Source organism: Physeter macrocephalus, chromosome 14 (genome assembly GCF_002837175.3).
Source record: "Physeter macrocephalus isolate SW-GA chromosome 14, ASM283717v5, whole genome shotgun sequence".
Taxonomy (NCBI): Eukaryota; Metazoa; Chordata; class Mammalia; order Artiodactyla; family Physeteridae; genus Physeter; species Physeter macrocephalus.
The window spans coordinates 11156311-11180054 of NC_041227.1; the positions used below are offsets into that span (position 1 = coordinate 11156311).

General features: G+C 43.0%; 1 protein-coding gene and 1 long non-coding RNA gene across 2 annotated transcripts in view; one reads left to right on the forward strand and one right to left on the reverse strand.

The window, feature by feature from the left end:
- B4GALT5 (beta-1,4-galactosyltransferase 5) overlaps positions 1-15699 on the forward strand; it is a 78978-nt gene extending 63279 nt beyond the window's left edge. Inside the window, exons 3-9 of the mRNA XM_024128307.3 lie at positions 7114-7227; positions 8199-8323; positions 9352-9468; positions 10098-10285; positions 11019-11141; positions 13997-14098; positions 15050-15699. Of these exons, the coding sequence (XP_023984075.1) occupies positions 7114-7227; positions 8199-8323; positions 9352-9468; positions 10098-10285; positions 11019-11141; positions 13997-14098; positions 15050-15197 (917 nt within the window). The 3' untranslated portion in view covers positions 15198-15699. The remainder of the gene's footprint in view (positions 1-7113; positions 7228-8198; positions 8324-9351; positions 9469-10097; positions 10286-11018; positions 11142-13996; positions 14099-15049) is intronic.
- Positions 1-23744, reverse strand: part of LOC129392795 (uncharacterized) — a 176323-nt gene that overhangs the window by 12288 nt on the left and 140291 nt on the right. The window lies entirely within an intron of this gene.

Consider the following 23744-nt stretch of genomic DNA (forward strand, 5'->3'; position numbering starts at 1 on the left):
CCTGGGGTAGATGATTTGCTTGCATTATCTCATAGACTCCTCACAAGAACTCAGTAAGATAATGACTGTGTCCCCCTTTCAGGGATGAAGGGGTCGGAGTTATAGGACTCTGCAGCAGTGGGGTTGGGATTTGCTGACCTCTGAACCCCAGCAGCACTCCTCATTGCCTGTGCTGCCTTTGTACTACGCCTGGTACCTGGTACACTGCCTAGCACATAGGAGGCATAGAGTAAATGATTTTTGAGTGTGTGAGTGGATAGATTTAACAAGAAAACACGTTTTAAGTGTTGTAACCTAGTTCTGAGATTACCATCTTGATTGGCTTCTATTTCATTGGCACATCCTTGGTGAGTAAGTGTTGAAGAGGAAACATCATTTCATTGGAAGTTATCCAGTAAAAACCAACTATTTTTATTCATTTCAAAGTAATTTTCTGCCTAGCACAGTCAGAAAGAGCATTTGGGGCCTAAAGCTGCTGAGATAGCCAGATGACCGCCACCGCTGACCCGGCCACTCCCGCCAGGGGCACCGTGGGTTTGGTAAGAGTGGCCTGGACTGAGGTAGTTCATGAACTGTGTTGCCCTGCTCTGGAAAAAACATGCTGGGGCACACACCCACGTTCAAAGGCCTTCAGGAGGCCAAGGGTAGCTGAAAAGCTAGTGTGTCGTTTAAGTAATGCTAGCTTTCTTTATCCTTGAAAGCTAAAATGGCTGCTGCCTAAAAAGAAAGTACTTTGAGGGATCAGGACTGTGACCTGGAATGAAGCCTGAAATAATGACCTGGAGAAACTTCTTGTCACTGAAAGCCGTTGGTATGTGAGATTGTGAGTCCTGTAAAATTTACTCGGAGCACTGGGGGGGAGACGCTCAAGAGAATATTGGCATCAGAAGAGAATCCCTGGGTTCATCCATTCCAGCCACTTAGTTGTATATTTGGGGTGAGTGGTTGGATGGCCTGGCGTTTCTCATTCTTAAGTACGAATTTCCAGGTGTCATTCTACGCAGTCAGTTTTACCCAGAGGGAGATTTCTTCCCTCTGTATTCACGTGCACATGCACACAAACCTCCCCATGCTGATGGCCTCAGTCCCCTTCTGGTCACATACTCAGGAAAGTATTCTGTTGCCCACATCCTTCAAAACAGGTCTGTTGTCATAGACAAATAAAATGAACAGAGTCACTGCCAGTACGTTTCGTACTTTATTCAGTGAGGTCGATATTCTTAACCTCTTTCTCTCTATTTTTTGGCTGCTAGGTCCATAGTTGTCTTTACGTCTCCTCTCCCAGCAGGTAGTCAGCCTTAAGCGTGCTAACTCTCGAAGAATGCAAATTCTTTATATTTTACAAATGCTTGTCCTGATGACGTCTTTCTAATATATATGTATTTCCACTTTTTTTCAGTCAGAGAGGCAAGGGTTTGGCCTTTTCTCAAATGGGAGGAGAAAGTAGTGATTCTTCCTGGCATCTGTTAGTCAGCACTTTTCAGTCCCCGCTCAGCTGGATTTGGTAATTTGAGGGAGAAAGCAGAATTTTCCCACCACCGTGTATTGGAGTAGCCATGTCAACCTGGAGGCACACTGGACTCCCCTGGGCAGCTTTACAAGATGCTGATGCCTGCCCCCACCCCCGACCCCCAGAGGGTCTTATTTAATTAGTCTGGAGTATAGCCTGGGCATAAGGATTTTTAAAAAGCTTCCTAGATGATTCTAATATGCAGCCAAGGCTGCTGAACCACTGATGTAAAGCAAAGTTGACCGAGCAGGCCATTTGAATCTGCAGGTAGGAAGGATGTCTGTTGTGGTCCCATGTTATAAATGTAAAAGCAGCTGCCTTCTTTGCCGTCTTCCTCCCTTGCTGGAAGAACATGTCCTGATTCGAAATGGATTAGATTTAAATTAAAAAGTAAAACCATGACCATAGAAATTCAGCAGGCTGGCTTTTTCTCTCAGCAGTTCCCTCATTCAGTAGGGTCGTGCTTTAGAAGACTAAGAAATGGGTGTTTGGAACCCCTGAGGAGAGTATGCAGTATAGTCCTCCCATTTCTAGGCGGCTGGAGGAGAGCTAGGACTCCACAATAACCAGGCACAGTTTTACCAGGTTGTGAGCAATTAATTTCCTCTGCCTCTTCCAGTTTAAAAGGCTTCTACTACTAGTGGAAAGGTAGATTTTGTTTAAATTTTTACGTAAAGAATTTAAAATTAGAAATGAGGAAATTAGTGTTTTTTGGGGGTGGGTGTTCTCCACGGTGTAGGGCAAGGTTATGGAGGACTTTCACTTAGGAGTTGTGTGTTTCAGGTTTTCTTTTTTTTAAATGACATTATTAATTTAGTAACCAGAAGAAAAGAATAAGTGGTGTTTTGTTTCATGCTAGCTGCTAATGAAACAGGAGGGAAGAGGGCAGGGCACAACCTTTAAAAGAATGACATAGCCCTTGGGATACGACATAAACTCGTTAGAACCAACTAGGTCCAAGATGGAGGAAGATTTGACTTCCAGTAGACCTTGAGCCTCATGATATACTCTCCGTAATACATTAGCTAAATGACACACCCATAGATGCATGACAGTTCCGAGGCTGACCCTAAAAGGTCAAAAATTAGGCGGTGGCCCAATTCCTGGAAATCTCTGCCCCTTCCCGCAAAAAGTTGGAATTATCCTCCCACTAGTTAGCCTATGAAGTTGCCCAGCTCAGAAAGACTAACAACCGCATATTTCGAGGCCTCACACCTGAGATGGTCCACACTCTGTGGTATGTGTTTCTTCCAAGGCCATTCTCGCCTTTTGCGATGGACTGCATTCTGCCTATGGAATGTGTATCTCTAAACAAATCCACTTCTTACCTACCACTTTGTCTGTCACTGAATTTGAATTTCTGTGCTGAGACATAACCTGAGCTTCAATAAGTCCTGAGACCAGGTGTGTGATCTCAGTTAAAAGACAGTAGGTTCATGGGACTTCCTAGTGGTCCAGTGGTTAAGACTCCGAGCTTCCAATGCAGGGGGTGCGGGTTCGATCCCTGGTCAGGGAACTAAGATCCCACATGCTACGGGCGTGGCCAAAAAAAAAAAAGAAAAAAGACAGTGGGTTCAAGTCCCAATCTGGGTTGTACAGTTTCACTACCAGGCCTATTATATATATATCAGTGTTGGAAGGAAGTAGAAAGGAATTTATCTGTGTCCTCAAACAGACCCCCAAAGTGGGATCATTAAGGTTAGACGGTGTCTTGTCTCCTCTCCCACATGTTTTTTTAACTTCTTGTTCCCTACTTAGGTTGTAGCTCTAAGGTTTGGTTCTGTCTTTGCCCAGAATTATTATTCTGTCTTTGTTCGTTTGCTTATGAAAATGCCTATTGTAATACTTATGGGAATTTCTTTGCCTAATTACTCCGATGCTGTTTCTTTCTTTTTTTTTTTCCCTTAAGAAGTATTTATTTATTTATTTATTTATTTCACACACACACACACACACACACACACACACACACACTCTGTTTTTTATTTTTACAAGAGATAAATAAACTGACACCAAGCATTGTAAATGGATGACCACAACAAAAGCAACAATGATTGCAATTACCAAACGTGAAACACACTCATACTATGTCATAATATTGACATTCAGTCCAGTAATCCTCCACTGTAACAGCTCCTTTACTTTGCAGTGAAAATTGATTTGTATATTTTACATGGGACTGAGTGAACTGATGAGGATGATTATGATTTTTGTGATGCCGTTTCTAACCAGCTTCTCCCTCCACACATGCGCACATCACAGACATACACGTTTTCTAGAACACATGAAAACTGCTAATTTTTTTTCTTAAAAAGAATCATTTTATGTACGAAAAAATATGTGTGTGTGTATATATATATGTATATAATTAAGCAAAATGAGAATCACCCAGAGAAATTATTAGCATTGGAGGTTCTTGATGTAGCTTTTTGAAGTGTTAATACCTTCAGAAAGGGCTGGACTTAGGATGGATTTGCATGTGTGAACTGAGGACTTTGGACTAATTTCTGTGTAAATGTAATTTTACCTTTAGTGTTCATGCTGACTTGGTTTATGTCTTTATATAAATGCAAGCTTATTGTTTTTCAGGAAAGCTGCAACTAAAAAGGACAGAAAGCATTCTGTTCCTTTCCTCCCCTGTTAAGAGACTTAAATATTATTATATTCATGAGAGGATATGAAACCTATTATATACATATGAATCCTTGTATTCAGCCATATTTATACTAAATACTCATAATATTAAAAAAAAGAGACTTCAAATTCTCTTCAAGTTGCCTCTCATTGAGTTTCGTCCTCTGAGTACTTGTAGAATAAGCAGCCATGTGTCTGTATAAAAGGATTCACTGTATTAGCCATTTGATTCTTGGAAGCCCTTTCATAGTGCTTTTTAAAAAATATCCATGTTGAAGATTCTGGAATTCCAGGGTGCAAAGTGAATGTGAATAGGAAGTTTTAATTTTCATAGAATCAGCATGAATCCCAAAGGACTGGTGAAAGAGATTTTCATACTCTGAAAAAATAGTGCAGTGTAATGGAAAGATCACTAACCCAGATTTTAGTCAGGTCCCTGTTATGCACTAGACAGGTCTCCTTGTACGAGTTGTGTATACGGTGCCTCACTTTCTTTATCTGTCAAAAGATAAAGAGGTTGGAGGACCCCCTTCATACCTCCCCCTAGGAAGAAGGCCTCTGCTTTACTCTTTAACACGTCACTAAAATGACAGTAGATTGTGTGTGTGTGTGTGTGTGTGTGTGTGTGTGTGTGTGTGTGTGTGTTTAATGGCGTAAACCCCTGAAAATGAGAACAAGGAAGGAGACCACAGCAAAAAATTTTGGAAGTTGGAAAGCAGATGGACCAGTGATAAAGGACTTAATGGACCCAAGAAAACTGACTGCTAATGTGGCAGCAAGGAAAGCCAACAACCACTGCAGTTTATACCCCAGAATCCCTCAGAAGCTCAAGAATCAGCAACATCAAGTACTTTTGGAGATAAGAATAAAGGTGGCAACTAAGATAACGTTGGTTGAAAGCTGTTTAAAAAGCAGTCAGATACCCAGATTCCTTCCCCCATCCTGGCAAAGTACTGGAGACTTGATAACCTCCAGAGATGGTAAAATAGAGGGTCCCTCAACTGGGGGGACCTGGCTTGGTTTAGGGTGCCCTAGCCTTTTCCTCTTTCTCAGTTTTAGGGTGCTTGCAGCAAAGACCGTATGATTCTGGCAGGAGATTAGAATAGACTTCTCTGGGGAACCTGACTGGACCAAGAGGAAAGACCCAAAGATATTGACACTGAAGGTTTCCAAACCAAACTTTTGGCCAGAATACCCTCCAATGAAGACCCTCAGTCCAGACCCTTCCAGTTAGCTTTCGTTCCCCACTCTTAAATATTAGCAGATGGCCAAGGATCACTGTGCTAGAGATCAAAACGAATAAGAAGCAGCAAATTGGAAGAAACAGAATATGCTGGGAGGAGAAAACTTAACTATCACATATGTTCTCAAGGGTCAGAGGAAATGGATTGCAAACATGGAACAAGATATTGAAAAAAAAAAAAGAACATTCAGAAAGTTAAAGGGACACTTTGAAATAAAAACTATAACAGCAGAAAATGATAATTAAAAGAAGGACTGGGTAAAATTGAGGAAATCTCTCAAGGTAGAGCAGAAAAATAGCAAGATGGAAAGTCAGTTAGAAAAGATGAGAAAATTATAGGGCCAGGAAGTCCAACATCTGAGTCCTATTTTCTGTTCTCCAGAAAGATAGCACAATACAGAAGGGAGGAAATCATCACCACAATAATACCTCCTCCTCACCGCAAAATTTTAGAACAGGACATGAATTTCCAAACTTTAAAAGCCCACCAAAAGGTCAACACGGTGGGCTAGGCACACCAATATGAAATTTCCTGAACAAAGAGAAAGTTCCTTACACTTCCAGAAAGAAATTACTTCACCTTTTACAAAGATAAGGAATGGGAATGGCTTCGGACTTAACAGGCACAGGGGAATCTAGAAGGCAGTGGGATAGCACCTTTACAATTATTTCCAGCCTTGAATTCTATAAAACCAACCAACCGTGTATCAAGTGAGGAAGAATGAAAATAATCAGCTATACAGGGTTTCAAAATCACTGCCCTTTCCCCCTTGTTAGGAAGCCACTGGAAGAATGTGCTCTACCAAGTGAGAACAAGGGAGAAGCTGAACTTAGGAAAACTGAGGTTCGATACTATAGGAGGATGAAGGGACTCCCCAGCACACTGAGGAAGGGAGATCCCAGATTAGCATGTGCACATCAGGCTCACAGGAAAGCCTGTCCAAACTGGAGTGGATCGGGAGGTGCTGGACCTTCTTAAGGAAGAGGAAATTGAGGGAAGACCTGATGCCTGTGTCTTCAGGGGAAATGAAGTGGCAAAGGGCATGACGTCAAGTTGTCATCATTTCACATAAAACTAAGCAAACAGGAAAACAAGACAGTCGCTCCGGGAAAAAAAAATTATGCAGGAAAGGAAAAGTAATCATAACTTTGCACATTTCTCAGCTACAACGAGTATTTATTGAATTGTCATAATATAAATACTGAAGGTTGTCCTAACCACAATTATCATATCTGACTGGAGGGAGACTGGAGGATGGAAAGCGTATGTGTGTGGCGGGGGCAGGGGAGTGAGGGAGTGCAGTCTTCAGCTCCCGCAGTGAGAAGTCAACAGATGGACCTAAAACCGAAGCATCGAGATTGGGTGTGCAGGCTGATGGAGATAAATACTGAGGTAGTAGGCGAGGAAGTGAGAGCGGTTCCTTTAGAGAAAGATATGGGAGGGGGCCCTGTGTTTTTTCTTTTTAATTATGTTGTAAGGTTATGTGACTGTGAACTGCCTGCATATAAAGCTATAACAACAGTAAGAATAGAAACACTGGTAAACTAGTATCATCTGGTTAACATTTTTATTGACGGGTTCAGATTTTAGCTGAAGGAGCTAGGCCAGCGGCCTGCCTCCCCAAAAGATGATATCTAAGAAAAATACTCCTTTGGTAGGCATCGAAGAGTTGCAGGAGTGATGGCATGTACCAGTCTGAGTTGCCTTTTTGTCTTACCTCTCTAGATTATCCTCTTGACTTGAACCACAGCGAAACCTTCCTACAAACCACAACTTTTCTTCCTGAAGACTTCACCTACTTTGCAAACCATGCCTGCCCCGAAAGGCTCCCTTCCATGAGTGAGTAGAGCTCTTGCTTATCTTCCTCTGCTTTTAAAACTGATGCCTTCTTATTTGAGTAAACTAAAAGGGAGAGTGTTCTTGAGCTCTCAATATGTCTACTTATACAGAGATTGTAAACGCCTCCTGGCCATTGGAAACAGGGATTATGAACGTTACTTGTGCCCTGGCTCCTCTTCAGCACTTCTGTAGGGTGGCCTGTGTTCCTGGTGCCGTTTTCGACCACATTTTTCACTCTTTGCTTTACACATGCCCCCTCCTTTGTAACTCGGGGTCTGTTAAGGTGTCCTAGAGAAAGTGTAGGCAACCAGCTTTGTCTTTTAATATAAATCTCACACTGATTATATGACTTGTTCGCTATGAGGGAAGTTATTTTCTTAACAAAGTGCTAGTTTAGAAAATTCTTGGATCTTTTCTTTCTCTTCCTTTTTCTTCTTCCCCTCCCTTTCCTCTTCCCCTTTCCTTTCCTTTCCTTCTTAGAATCTCATGTATAATCTGAAGCAATGACAATGTACTGTTACACCTTTTCTGTACTTTGGGGCTTCTTGGATAGTCCTCTCCTTGACTTGAGTCCGAGATGATGAGAGTTCTGAGTTTGGACGTGACCAGTCGGGGTCACTGATCAATGAATTGGGACAGTGTGTCTATACGTGCCTCAGGAGCACACAGCGACGGTGCCAAGCTCAGCTCCTTTTCTCCTTCCATTTTGAGAAGTTCAGCTGCTGTACACCCTTGGCAGAAGCAGAACTCAAAGGCTCAATTTCTTGATTTGCTGCTTTACCCGGCAATAGTAATAGTGATTTGCTGAAATGCAATGAGTTGGAAAGCAGAGGAAGGGACCCCCATCCCTGTTAAAAACACAACCCACTGAAAAAGCACTAAACTGCTCCAGAGATTACAACCCTGAACATAGGAATAAGACTACCATTTTCTGGCCTCTTAATTATTATTTTTTTCCCTCCTCTGTTCAGAGGGCCCCATAGCCATAAACATGAGTGAAATTGGAATGGATGCCATCCACGAACTCTTCTCTAAAGACCCAACCATCAAGCTCGGAGGTCACTGGAAGCCATCGGATTGCATTCCTCGATGGAAGGTAGGGGGTGAGGTCAGACCCCAAGTGCTGGGAAGCCTACCTGCCATCATCTGAATCACCATGGGTTTCACTCTGACCTTTTGTAGTTTGCACCCTACTTACTACTTAATGCAAAGTATTTGTATTTGATGGGAACATACTGGAGGAATGGATTTCCCTGAGGACTCTTCTGTAGCCACAGAAATTCACATTGTTCTGATGACTGAGCCAGGACCCTTTTTCTTCCTTACAGGAATATTGGCTAAGCAGGGGGTAGGAGGTGGTAAGTCTCTTGTGACACATTTGCAGAAGCCATCTTCACAAATTCAGTGCTTCATGCCTTATTTGGCATTGTTGCCATGAGTCTAGTGGAATAAAAAGTGGAGTTATCTAGCCTGACACTGAGAATTGTTTAGTTTTTTTCTGCGTGACTGTAATCAGGAGACATCGGTAGTGTGGATCAAGCTTATGACACTGGCTTAAGTCCATTCTTTCAACAAGTATTTAGTAAAGTGCCTATTCTGTGCCAGCCCTATGAGATGCTGTGGTGCAGCAGCAATCAAAGCATGTCTGGAACAGATCAGTGTTTCCAGCCCATCACTGGGTTATAAAATCAATTTAATGACCAGCATTTTAAAAAAAATTTATATATATATATATATATATATATATATATATATATATATATATATATAAAAGTGCATTGCATGTTTTATGGGGAAGTACTGTTTTGTGAAGCGTGTTTTAGTTGTATGTTTCTATATTTCTGTACTGGGTCACAGTGAATATGAATGTATGTCTTTCTCCGGGTTGTGGTCTCGAATTCATTTGCAGGCCCACTATGTACATGGTATGGCACATGTAAGAACGAGGTCCACTTACTTCCAAGGGTCGACTTGCCACCACAGGTCTTCATTTAGAGAAGCTGGGGATAAGACAGCTCCCAGAACTCCCCAAGAGCTGGTCCCCGATTCTGCAGAAGTGCCCTGCTGCAAAGCAACAGATGAGGGGACTAACAGGGCGGCCTCTTTTGCTGTGACCCATTGCAGGTGGCAATCCTTATCCCCTTCCGGAACCGCCATGAGCACCTCCCGGTCCTGCTCCGACACCTGATTCCCATGCTCCAGCGCCAGCGCCTACAGTTTGCATTTTATGTGGTGGAGCAAGTAAGTGGTCCTTTCTTCTCTCTTCTTTCTCTTCTGAGACAGCAGTTTAGAGCTTCAAGCTAATGCATCCTTGGTGTAAAGATCCAGTAAAACTGAAAGCTCAGGACTGAGTCGCCCTGCGGCAGGAAGGGGAGCAGAGAGCAGTCCTGCTCCTGGTTTGAGATGTTGCTCAATATCAGCAGATTTGAGTGCAGCATGGAACTTTGTTTACCCTTGAACAAAGGCCTCTTGTGGGCTGGTTTTGCTAGAGCTGCTTTAAGTGTTGTCTTTAGGCTCCAGACCCAGGAAATTCCCCTTAAGATAAGGAGCCACAGGTCGAAATTTTGGCAGTGTTGTTCTTCCTTCCGTATATGGGGCTGGGTACCCTTCTAAATGCTGTTACATGGCTGACTGTCTGCCTTTACAACAGCCTTGGGAGAGAGGAGCTTGGGTTTATCTATATCACCCCTTTTTATTTCCGAGGAAGTCAAGGCCAGAGGTCAAGTGATTGTGAGTCAGTGATGAGCTGGGCAGGACCCACCTCCCTTCTGGCCCAGTGATCTCTCAATAAGCTCTCCTTTAGGCAGGGCTGAGGCAGCAAAGATTGTGCTTCAAGAGTCCTTTTAAAAATAATGGTCTGCTTCTTTTAGGTTGGCACCCAGCCCTTTAATCGAGCCATGCTTTTTAATGTGGGTTTTCAAGAAGCAATGAAGGACTTGGACTGGGACTGTCTTATTTTTCATGATGTGGATCATATACCAGAAAGCGATCGTAACTATTATGGATGTGGACAGATGCCAAGGCACTTTGCAACTAAACTGGATAAGTATATGTATCTGTGAGTATCATTTCCTCTTAATTAAAGAGGTTAAATCTAAAAGGATGGTGAGAGATGCAAAGATGGCAAAATCCAATTAGCTCCAACCTGAATGGCAATCAGCTGATGAATGGATAAACAAAATGTAGTATATCCATCCATGCAATGGAATGCTATTTGGCAATAAGAAGGAATGAAGTACTGATATATGTGACAACATGATGAACCTAGAAAACGTTATGCTCAGTGAAAGAAGCTAACTACAAAAGACTGCATGTTATATGATTCCATTTATATCAAATGTCCAGAATAGGCAAATCTGTAGAGACAGAAAGGAGACTAGTGGTTGCATAGGGTTGAGGGGAATAGGGGGAAATGAGTGACTGTGGATGGTGGGTACAAGGCTTCTTTCAGGAGGGTGATGAAATTAATTAAAATTGATGGTGGCCATGGTTGCACAACTCCATGAATATACTAAAAACCATTTAATTATACACTTCTAATGGGTGAATTATGTGGTATGTCAATTCTGCGTCAATAAAGCTGTTATTTAAAAAATCAATTAGAAAAAAGTTCAATTAGCTACTCAGATTGATGCGTCTCGTCCTGAGGAAACAGTTTCAGGTGGTTCAGGGCAGTAGCACAGAGAGTATTGTTTTACTTAAGACTTAGTTCTCCAGGGAGACGGCCTGTTCTAGGGGAAAAAAATCACCCTTTAATGCACAGATGATTGATACCATACATCTCCTTTTAGGCTTCCTTATGCTGAGTTCTTTGGCGGAGTGAGTGGCTTAACAGTGGAACAGTTTCGGAAAATCAATGGCTTTCCTAATGCTTTCTGGGGTTGGGGTGGAGAAGATGACGACCTGTGGAACAGGTACTACCCTTCTTCTGGTGTCTTCTAGAAATGCTACCTTAGACTCTCCAGACCATCACTGTCTAATAGGAATATGATGTATTAAGCCATGTATGTAATTTTCAATGTTCTAGTGCTACATTTAAAAAGGTTAAAAAAGAAAAAGGTGAAATTAATTTATTATATTAATGAGAATATTTTAACAATTATATTTATCACAGTATATCCAAAATAATACCATTTCAACATGTAATCAATATAAACTATTAATGAGATATTTTACGTTCATTTTTTTCTGACTAAATCATAGAAATCTGGTGTGTGTACTTTACACTCATAGCACATTTTACTGAAACCTCCCCAAACCAGAGGTCAATGTTAGTTATGTGTACACAGATTTATCCGTGCCATCAGATAAGTCTTGTATTATGTAAGTTTGTATGAACAATCCTGTGTGTGAGTAGTGTAAAGTAGTATTTTTACAGAGTAAGTAAATAGTAACCTAATAAGGAACAAATAACCAAAAGAATTTCTACCTTGTATCCACTTTCTATCTCAGCTTTAAAAAAAGAAAGGGTGTGTTGGTTGTTAATACAATATAATATTTGCTGGTAAAAATTCAGATGATACAGATGTGCCTAAGCCAGGGAGTGTACGTCTTAATCCCCACTGTTATCCTGTTTCCTTCCCAGGAAGTAGCCGTTTGAACAAGCTGTTTCTTTCTATAGACTTCTTTCTAGTCATACATAAACAACCCAGACACATCCCTTCTCCCCTTCGAACCATGTTAGAGAGCCACTTCATTATTTTTAACAATTGCATGGTATTTCTTTATGTAGATAGACAACAATTTATTTTAATCCTCTCCTGTTGATGAACATTGTTTAATTTTGAACATGTTTTGTTCACATGTGCTAATATATCTTTAGATTAAATTCCTAGTTGCAGAACTGCAGAGTCAAGAAGTAAATGCACTTTTTTTTATTTAAAAATTTTTTAAATTAATTTATTTTTGGCTGCATTGGGTCTTTGTTGCTGCGCGTGGGCTTTCTCTAGTTGCAGCGAGCAGGAACTACTCTTCGACGCGGTGCGAGGACTTCTTGCTGAGGTGGCTTCTCTTGTTGCGGAGCATGGGCTCTAGGCACACGGTAGTTGTGGCATGTGGGCTCAGTACTTGTGGCTTGTGGGCTATAGAGCACAGGCTCAGTAGCTGTGGCACACGGGCTTAGTTGCTCTGCGGCATGTGGGATCTTCCTGGACCAGGGCTTGAACCCATGTCCCCTGCATTGGCAGGCCGATTCTTAACCACTGAGCCACCAGGGAAGTCCCAAGAAGTAAATGCACTTTTAAATTTTGATAGTTATTGTCACATTTTCCTCCAGAAAAGATTGCAAAAATATTCTGACCAACAGCACATTAGCCTACAAATTTTCTTACACCACCAGCAACATTGGATGTAAACAACCTTTTAAATGTGTGCCGTGTTTCAGCTCTGTAGTAGCTCCATGTGGCTTGTGGCTGCTGTTAGGCAAAGCAGCTCCAGACAGCTCTTTCTCAGTCTGTTAGGTAGAAGTGGCATCTCATCCTTTTAACTTGGGTTTCCTAGGAACCTAGTGAGGATGAACAGCTTTTCCAGACATTTAACTAGTTTGACTGGTTTTTGAATCCAGTTGAGCTCCCCCAGGATATCTGTCATAACTCTCATCTTGCTGTTTCCTCAGCTCAGCAAGGAGCCCCTCAGTGCAGGAACCTACAGCTGGTTTTCCCCAGCGCCCCGCACAATTCCAAACACACAGCAGGCATTTCATGTATATTTATCAAATGAGAGTGAGAACACATCTTCACACAGTCGGCCCTCCGTACCCATGGGTTCTGAAGTTGAGGATTCAACCAACTACAGAATGAAAATATTAAAAAAAAAAATTCCAGGAAGTTCCAAAACGCAAAACTTGGATTTGCCACATGCTGGCACCTATTTACATAGCATTGTATTAGGTATTATAAGTAAGCTAGATTTGGTTTAAGGTATCCTGGAGGATGTGTGTGGATTATATGCAAATACTATGCCATTTTACATAAGGGACTCGAGCATTCACAGATTTTAGTATTTGGGGGCCCAGTGCTGGAACCAGTCCCCCACCCAGAGACTCAGGGATGACTATATATCAAAATGAGAGTATAATTTGGAGTCGAGGAGGATGTTGAAATATGAAAATGATCATAAATATCACATAGATATCCAAAGTCTACCCCATGTATTGAGTATTTCTTGGAGTCCTATGAAGTTTCCAGTAAACCCAGCCTGGGAAATCTTATATTTATCATATTAAGAATAAATATCCTGAGCACCTCCTCTAAATTCTTCTTCCCTCATGGTAACTTTTCATAAATTGTGAAGTTTTACATCTATATCGGAGGACATCATATAAATTAGTTCATCTCCCTGGTGATGGGGGAGGTGGGCAGAGACATAAGGTCTCTCTAGGGGGAACACACGGTGACTCTGACCTTGCTGACTTGCTCTGTAGTAGGTCATGGAAGACAGGTGTGCCCACCGGGACGAACGTGTTTTTGATAAGGACCCAAACAAGCCGGCCCAGAGGGAGTGTGGTTGTACCTGTCACTGAGACCCTGTGTCAAACCTTAAGAATTTTGAATTTCTTTTTGAATTTCAAATTTCTTTCCTTCTTCAAAACGTTTTTGTATTGTAGACTTCTATTCTAAAACCGTGAACTTATCCAGAGGGGAAGCAATATGAATATTTAGATGCAGAAGTTCTGTTGTTCAACTTGGGGTTCTTCAGCCTCGGGATAGGTTTGGTCACCTATTGGACTTGATCATTTTACCCAAAAGCCCACCCTCTTTGTCTTGGACAGAGTACAGAATGCAGGCTATTCTGTGAGTCGGCCAGAAGGTGACACAGGGAAGTACAAGTCCATTCCTCATCACCACCGAGGAGAAGTCCAGTTTCTTGGAAGGTTGGTGCAGTTTATTTATTCCTCATACAAATATCCTGTCTACTTCGCATTTCCAGGTGTCCCCGAGCATTACAGCCCCTCGTCTTGCTCCCCACCCCTCTCCAAGGTCTTGTTCGGACAGCTGTTTTAGAGTTGCTATATATATTTTAATTTAAGTGTGAGGCAGGCGTTTGGGGGCAAAATCATACCACTGGTGAAAATTTTTGGCAGTAAGATCTTTTAAGGAAATCACTCATTCTGTGTCTTAAGCTTTGTGGTCTCCTCTGTAGCCTTCAGGGAGTTGGGGAAGAATCCACTCAGGTAAAGGTTTCTGTGTAACTCACAGTCACATGACAAAAAGTTTGGCACCCTCTCTGCAAGCTCTGGTTCTGGAAGGGTGTCCCTCAGCTTCTGTTTGTGTGGTTGCAGCTGCTTTATTACCCTCTATACGTTCAATAAAGAAATTGCAGAGCGGACTGAGCGGGGCACGTGGGCGGAGTACGTCTCTGCGTCCTCAGGAGTGGCTCTTTCTGTCTTTTGTCAGTAGTGGGGAGCACGATTCTCTAGACAGTCGATCTGGCTGCGTGAACTCTGTTTTCATGGGAGTAAGCAGGCACTGAATACAGACTGAACTTTCTCATCCCAGGTGTTTAACAGCTTACCTCCCCCTTCCCCACTCTGTGGTTTTGGGAAAGCCAGTTAATATTGAGAGCCTTGGTTTCCTCATCTGCGAAGGGGCAGGCGCATTAAATGAAATAATGCTGTAAGTAAAACACCTCGCATGAAACAGGACGTGTTTCTGATTCTAATGATGACGCGTAGCCTGGAGGAGCTGAACAGCCCGTCACCCGCCGTGCGGGGCAGGAACATCGCTTTGCATTGTGCCGCCTCCTGTGGTCTGCCCTGCCCCGTCCGTGTCGTGAGGAGCTTGGACCCTCGCTCAGAGCCACCCCTCTGTTCTCTGCTTAACAGGTATGCGTTGCTGAGGAAGTCCAAAGAACGGCAAGGGCTGGACGGCCTCAACAACTTGAACTACTTTGCAAACATCACATATGACGCCTTGTATAAAAACATTACTGTCAATTTGACACCCGAGCTGGCTCAGGTGACCGAGTACTGAGACGAGGGGAGAATATATGTTTGCTTCACCCACCGCCCCCAAGAAAGCAGCCTGACGACATGTCTCGGGGCTCTGCAGAGGAAGAAAACAGAAATCCAGTGTGGATCTGTGAGGGATCACAGGGTTCAAGGAAAAAACATGAACAGAGCACACGCACATAACGCCTTCGCCGTTTGGACCCACTGGGCTTGAGGGAGTCAGCCGGGAACTGACTTTCTCTTTTCACAAGACAGACGTCTGTCCTGCTGCTCTTCTCCCCCATCTTTGCCCTGACGTCCCATCTCCTCCACAATCTCCAGAACCGGAACTGTGATCCGCCACCATCCCGCCACGGATGGCCTTGGGAGCTTCTTGGCCTTCAGAGCAAAGAGGCAGACCCACCACAGGGCAGCTGTGTTTTAGGAAGGGCAAAGGAAACTCCACACAACCATTCTTCTACATCTCTGGTGTTCTCTTTGGTTCCATTAAAAAAAAAAAAAAATTACCTGCTTTGGGTGGGGATTGAGGGGGGCGGGGGGAGGGATTGGGGAAGATAAATAGACATATAACAATCACTTCTTGAAGAAGTATAATTGTAAATAAGCCATGTAAAATGCCTTTTTTAAATTTAATTTTCTAGCTGGCTCCAACTCAAACCGAGGGTTTATACATTAGATCCCGTATTTGTTTGGCAGATGCAGGAACTCAGCTAAAATGGAATAACATCATCTCCCAAAGTGCTGTCACTCTGGAAGGGAGTGGTTATAGGGCATGTCACAAAAGAGCAAAACAGTCCAACCTTTATCACCGGTAGCTAACTTCTTGTGTCCCCCTCCCATCCCCTTTGCCAAAAGTCTTGCTCCCGACTTTGGCTCTGGATTCTCCTCCCTGCTGGGCACGTCCACTCTCATCCCAGTCTTGTGCTGAACAAGAAGCTGCTGTGTTAGAACACTGCTCTCCCGCTTGAAGCAAACCCGTCAGGTGGGCCCACTGTGCACACACCCCTGGATCTCTGGACTTCCTGTCTTGTCCTTTCATCATCATAAAGAGAGAGTGTGGGTGTTGGTTTTTCCTACTTCCGTCTCTCTCTCTTTCTCTCTCTCTCTCTTTCTTTCGCTTGCTCTTATGGAACTTGGCCACAGTTTCTGAAGTCTGTGCCTAAATTACCAACCAGCCTCAACGATTCCTTTGAATATTTCCCATTTTGGTTTCTGGAAAGATTTATTGTTAACACTATTAACTAGGACATAGAATAATGAGCAACTGAATTATGAAGAATTCAGCCAGGGAGCAGGTGACACTCTTGTGCTATGGGTCAGCTGGGATCCAGGTTAGACCAAATCCAGGCTTTGGGATTAGACTAACAAAGCTGCCGGACGGCCGCAGGAGCCCAAGTGCTCCATTCACGCCCCCACGTGCTTTTTGAAGTCAGATTCTCAGTCACATTTGAATTTGTGCCTTTCTGTTTTCGCCTGAGCCAAATCCCTCATCTCATAGTCCCCTTTGGCTTCTGCAGAATGCTGAAAAATGCCAGGTTTTCCCCTCCTTTTCCATAAAACATATTTATATATCATTATTAGGAGTACTTTCTGAAGAGTACTTCATGTTTTTTTTAATTGCCTTGTTTGCCTTCAACTTCCTTAATTTTCACAGTTTACATGGATGTGTGTAGAGGCTATATTTGTGTATATACACATGGGTTGGGGTTTCTTCCATTGCATGTGTTGGTTCCATGGACATATGATCCCCACAAGCTGTGGGAGTGATTGGCCAGGCCTTGTTTTTTTGTTGTGTTTTTGTTCTTTCGAAGAGGAGAATGCTATTTAGAAAATAAACTGCATTGCAAAGCTCTTACCGGCTCATATGAGAGAGCAGACTCCTGCCCTTGAACACGCTGGTAAGTTGTATCATAATGTTTTAAAAGAGTTGTTGTTTTTTTTGAGCAGTTCTTGCTTTAAAAGACCTTCACGAGGAACATGACACACAGAAGTTCTTTTGGCTTTCCTTTGATGTATGGTGCATATAGCAATAAAGATTTCTTTCCCCCCTTCCTTTGAGCACCCCCAGGCCTCTGGGCTGGCCTGGCCTCTTCTCCCTCTGAGGGCTGTGAGCTGCTTTCAGTGTGACAAAATTATGATGTCATTTGGAAGAATTTGCCAGGACAGACTGATTCTTGGTCAAGAATGGCTCGTGTACACTCGGCAGCATTGTAAAATGATATTGTTTGAAGCCTTTCATTAACACATTTACCATCAAGAACAAAATGTTGGCAAAAGGCTAACACCTGATTTGAAAAAGAAAATGCTGATTTGAGGACAAAAGGAAAAGTCTTTCCACTGCTCGAAGTAGGGTCATTTAAATCATCTTGCAGTCATGTGCGAGTTTGTTTTATTCGTGTGAAATCTCTTGCTGTGCGCTGTAAGTCATTTATCCACCAAGCTGAGTAGCGTGTGGGGAAAGGTAAAAGTTAAAAACACAGCCAGGCCTGTGTGCTGTTAATAGTGTGAAATTCTCATGTTAAGAAAAAAAGAACAGTAAGAACCAAATGTGACCTTGCATATATTTTGACAGCTGAAATTCTTTAAGGCTACCAATGAATGACCCCTTAAATCAGTCTTGTCTTTTGATTGCTGCGTATAGGAAGAAGTTTTCCTTTCATGCTGTTTTGTTTTGGGGGGTGGTTATCAGCAAAACTATTCATTCTGACATTACAGGGCCTCTTGTGAGAGCCTCTCTACCACAGACATTAAGAGCTAAGCAACAGCACACGTACTGATCGTATCCACTCACCGATGACCATTACATTGAACGTAGCTCGCTTACTTCCATCACTACAAGTTTTTTGAGCTTGCTCTTATGTTTTAAGAGGTGCCAGGGGTACATTTTTGCACTGAAATCTAAAGATGTTTTAAAAAACACTTTTCACAAAAAATAGTCCTTTGTCATTACATTATTTACTCATGTGTTTGTACATTTTTGTATGTTAATTTATGAATGATTTTTTCAGTAAAAAATACATATTCAAGAACCAAACCTTGGTGGTTGTCTGTCTTTGTCTGGGACAGTTTGACTTCTTAGAGCCTTGGCTTCCACTTTGCCGGGCTGACTTCCAGGTAGTCCTGAGAGAAATACTGCCAGCCCGAGCCCTGCAGTCAGACCACTTGAGTGAAAAACGCTGCTCATGTAGCCAAAGCGTCGAACCCCACTGTGCTACCAGGCGTCCGCCCACACTTGGGTTTTCGTTCAAGAACTGGCCCAGGCGATGCCCATCAAGTTGAATAAGACACCTGGGCAAGGGGTGGGGTGAGGGTCGATGGAGTGTGCCTCCAGAAGGTCCTCTGGGGCCAGTCCAGAGTTTGCCGTCTGCCTGATAACTGCGTGGAGTATAATCGTAGCTTCTTTTTGTTGAATGTTTACCACTCACTAATATTTATTGCGTGGAAAGTTCTGTGCCCAGGTGCTAGGGATATAATGATTAGCAAAATAATAAAGGGTCAGTGGCTTCATAAAGCTTACTATCCTTTTCTCCTCCTGCACTCCCAGATGGAGGGTATGATTTAACTACAACCACGGTAAGTGCTATAAAGGAGGTAACTACGGACCATGAGTGCACGGTAGGGAAGGCGTCCCTGAGGGGCGGTGGGTGAGCTGAGGAGAGATGAACAGGGTACCCCGGTAGCTGCAAGAACAGAAAGCCGGTAAGGCGGGAGCAGAAAGCGCAAAGGGGCACAGCGGGCAGTGTTAGGCTGGGGAGGTAGACGGGGCTGGACCATGCAATGCAGGGCCCTGTGAGCCAAGGTAAAGCTTTCAGGTTTTATGTTTAGAGCAGTGGATTCAAGCGCTTCCAGTAGGTAGGGCTGTGTGTGATGTGAGTTGAGAGTAATTTGAACAGAGGCCTCTGGCTGCAGGGAGAATGGCGGATTGTAGAGAAACAAAGGAGTAGGAGGACCAGGTAGGTGAATGCAGTCATGGTGGGGCGTGGTGTGCAGGACGGAGGAGAGGAGATGGAGGGATGCTGACGTAATACAAGACCTGGACGTGCATTGCTGTTGGGATGGAGGAATCCACAAAGCTGGCTTTGCCACTTGTATGGATGGCAAGGCCATTTTCATGAGATGAGGGCACTGGATGGAATTGGACCAGGTTCATGGGGGAGCTCATGAGATCAGTCATGAGTGTGCTGAGTTCAGGGGGTTTTGAGACAACCAAGCCGAAACAGCAAACAGGCTGTTCTGCGTATGCTGGCTCGGGGACTCAAAGGCATAGTCAGGACCACAGATGGATTTGTGAGTCTCTGGGGTAGGAGATGAGTGAAAATCTAGGCGTGGATGAGATTGTTTAGGGACGGAGTAGAACAGGACGCATAGAGGGAGAACAGAAGGTGGCCTTGACCCAAGACTCTAAGATCTCCATTAATAACAGTTGGGAAGAAGAGGATTAGTGAGTGGGGCAGACAGGAAGAGAGATAGGAGGAAGACAGGAGTGGATAGAACAGGAAGGTCAAGGGAGGAGAGATATTCAAGGGAGTGGTCAATAGCACTGAATGCAGCAAAGAAGTGATGCAAGATGAGGCATGAAAATTAAGGATTAGCAGCGGGGAGGACGTTGGTCGAGGCTAGAGCCATTTTGCTGCAGTGGAGGTGCAAGGGGAAGACCAAGAAAGGAGGAGGTGGAGTAGCAGCGAGTGCAGGCATTTCTTGAATTTCCTATAAAGGGATGAAAAAAAGAAGGCTGGTACCTGGAGGAAGTGTGTGAGGCTCAGGGCGGGTTTTGATTTTGGCTTTCCAACAAGAGAAACTTCAGTGTGTTTTTGAACCCCAGAGAGATGCCCACCAGAGAAAGATAGCTGAATATACGTGCGACAAGGAATAATCCATCAGGAATGCTCCTGAACTAGTAGCAGGGGGTGAGATCTAAGCAAAAACCAGGAGGAATTAGGAGCCCTTCCTATGCCATCTCTAATTGGCAAACAGCCCGTGAAGACCCATGTTGCTGTTAAAAGATCCAGGATCCTTTCTAGTAAGTCACGAGAATCGGAATTTGGCCGAATTGATTCCTGGTTCGACCACTTCCTCCTCACTCAAAATCTTTTTTTATTTGGGGGAAGTCCAGTGATAAAAATAGTAGTTCCCATTTATTGAGTGCTGCTTCTGGCTCAGGCGCTGTGCTAATTAAGTGCATTGTGCACTCTTAATCCTCAGCCCTGCAAGGTAGACTCTGCCCCTTTCTCTAAAGCGGGGTTTCTCAATCTCGCCTCTTGACACTTGGGGGCGGATAATTCTTTGTACGGGATGGAGAGGGGAGGGTTGGCATCCTCTCTGCAATGTAGGCTATTTAGCTGCGCCCTTGGCCTCTACCCTTTAGATGCTGGTAGCATAGCACTCCCTCCTCCCAGTTGTAACAACCAAAAATGTCACCAGGCATTACCATATGACCCCGGGGAGAGCAAAATCCCCAATTGGGAACCATTGCGCTAGGGCTGGGGAATGGAAGCCACCAAAGCCACCCTTGCCTGAGGTCCCAAAACTAGCCGATGGAGCCAGCCAGGATTTCAACACCAGGTCATTTTTACCCCAAGGTAAATGCTCTTAACCCCTAGGCTACTTGTGATGCAGCTTCTTTTTCTGCATGTGTGCTCTTATTAGCTTTTGTTCACAAACACAACTCACGAATATTTTTATTATAAAAGTAATACGTGAGCACATGCTTGCTGAAAAAAATGTTTTAATTCTCCCTTTAATGTTAGAAGTTTAGTTGGTGTCTGTATGTACCTATATGCCTACGTGCATGTATAGGGAGATAAAGACATGTATACTTTTAAAGAAACTTAAATTGTATTACTTTTGGCTTTGTATATTACTATTTCTTGGTGACCTCTTCTCTGTGAATGAAGAGCTGTCTCAGAGTTCAAATGTCACTCCCTCCGGGAAGCGTTCCATGGGCACCGAGTCTACTGTGCGTCAGCCCTCATTCACCTTTCTTTTGCTTCACAAGATTTCTTACTCTGAATCCTACTATATGGTTATTCGTTCTTTGTTCTCTGACTGTCGGCCCCACTCAAATGTAATCCCCATGAAGGTAGAGACTGTTTTATTCCTTGCTCTATCCCCAGTGCCAAGAACCAGTCCTGGCACATAGTAGGTGCTCAATGAATATTTGTTGAATGAATGAATGAGCAAACCTATATTATTCCTGTGAATGGCACGTGTAGAATAGATGGATGTAATTTATTTACCTATTCTACTCCTGATGGACATGGAGGCTGTTTCCAGTTTTCCACTATCACATGATATGCACCACAGTGAACATAGCTGCCCATAAATTCGGGTGCATATATGTAAACATGTCAACTTGAGAGAGTCCAAAAAGTGAAATTACTGGGGCGAAGAATTTGCACATTTTAAATGTTGATGGAATACACCAATCTGTGCTACAAAAAAGGAAGTCTGAATTAACCCTTCTACCATCTATGAATGACCATGCCCTTTATATCTTTAATCCCCTGGAATTGATTTTGTGTTTGAGATGAGGTAGCAGGGGAGGGTCCAAATTTTTATTTTTTTCTGAATGGACTGCTAATTGTCCCAATATTATTTATTATAATATGTAATTTCCTCATTTTTTTGAAATACCATGTCTCATACATTAAATTCTTTAAAAAGATTCTTTTTTTTTTTTTTTTAGTTAATTAATTTGGTTGTGCCGGGTCTTAGTTGCAGCAGGCAGGCTCCTTAGTTGCGGCTCATGAGCTCCTTAGTTGCAGCTCACTGGCTCCTTAGTTGTGGCATGCAAACTCTTAGCTGTGGCATGCATGTGGGATCTAATTCCCTGACCAGGAATCGAACCCGGGCCCCCTGCATTGGGAGCTCGGAGTCTTAACCACTGCACCACCAGAGAAGTCCCCTTTAGCAAGATTCTTGCATTCCACCAAGTTCTTTGTCTCATTCTGCTTTACATAGTTTATATTTATCCCTATAGTATATTTTCAAAAGACAAGTATCTCTCATCTTCCATATCCTCCTCGAATTTTTAAATGTAAGCTTTCCTAGAAGTGGAGTATACATACAGAAAAGTCTATAAATCATAAGTGAATAGCTCTTTGAATTGTTAGAGTGAACATATACACATAACCTCATGATTGTTTATTATTAAAAATTTCTTGGCTATTTTTATGTATTTTCTTAATACAGTGAAATTTAGATTCATTTTGTCAAGTTCTATTTTTTTTTTTTTTTTTTTTTCGGTACGCGGGCCTCTCACTGTTGTGGCCTCTCCCGTTGCGGAGCACAGGCTCCGGACGCGCAGGCTCAGCGGCCATGGCTCACGGGCCCAGCCGCTCCACAGCATGTGGGATCCTCCCAGACTGGGGCACGAACCCGTGTCCCCTGCATCGGCAGGCAGACTCTCAACCACTGCGCCACCAGGGAAGCCCTGTCAAGTTCTATTAAAAAATCGATATAGGATTATGACTGACATGATTTGGGAAGTCTTAGTATCTTTACAGTATTAAGTCTGATCTCCAGAATTACCAAATCCTTTTGCTCAGAGAAAACATGAACCATTCCCTCTAGCTCTGACCAACTCATGATCCTGCAACTATGTTTTTATTAGTCAGTGGACTCACAACCAAAATACTATGAAAAAAGAAAAATCCCTAAATGATCGGCAAACAAATCTGATGGCATCTTTCTATTTTGTTGTATTATTTTGTATTTCATTCCATTACAATTTTTCTTTTGACAGAAATGTCCGTGATCTTGTCACCAGCTAGAAATCTTGGCTCCAAGTTACTTCTCCTGTGGGTGAGTTGGTCTTAAGTATTAGGATTTACTAGGGACTTCCCTGGCTGTCCAGTGGTTAGGGCTCTGTGCTTCCACTGCAGGGGGTGCGGGTTCGATCCCTGGTTGGGGAACTAAGATCCCACGTGCCGTGTAGTGTGGCCAAAAAAAATTTTTTTTAATTAAAAATTAAATAAAAAAGAATTAGGCTTTACTAATAGTAAGAATACCTTAGATTTATATACGGCGCTTCATGGTGAAGCTGCCATGATGAAGGAGGCTCCGTTGGCTGACCAACTATTATGCGTCAAGCATTGTGCTAAGTAACTCACATGTCTTTGCACTTACCCTTCACAATGACATCATATGGAAAGTATTGTCACCTCCCTTTTGCAAAAGAGAAAACAGGACCGGAGAAATGTGACTTCACTTATGGCCCCAAGCTCCTGAGTGGGATTCAGAGATGGGTGTGTCTGGCTCTTTGTACATTCATCTTATCTCATCTGATTTTTTCCATGTCAAATTGAGATGGTTCATTCTTTCGTTCATTCAGGAAATTTTTGAGCACCTACATGATACTTTAGGTCCTGCTGTATACAAGTCCTGGACTGGGTGCTGGGGATTGAGCAGTGAGAAAAACAGAGTCCGTATTCTCCAATCCAGTTGGGAAGAAAGACAAACACAAACAAAACCCACTTCATAGTATCTATCAATATATCATGTTGGGGAGTGACAGGGTACAGCTAAGGTTTCAGTTCTAAACTGTTTTGCCTCCAATAAGTGTTGACAA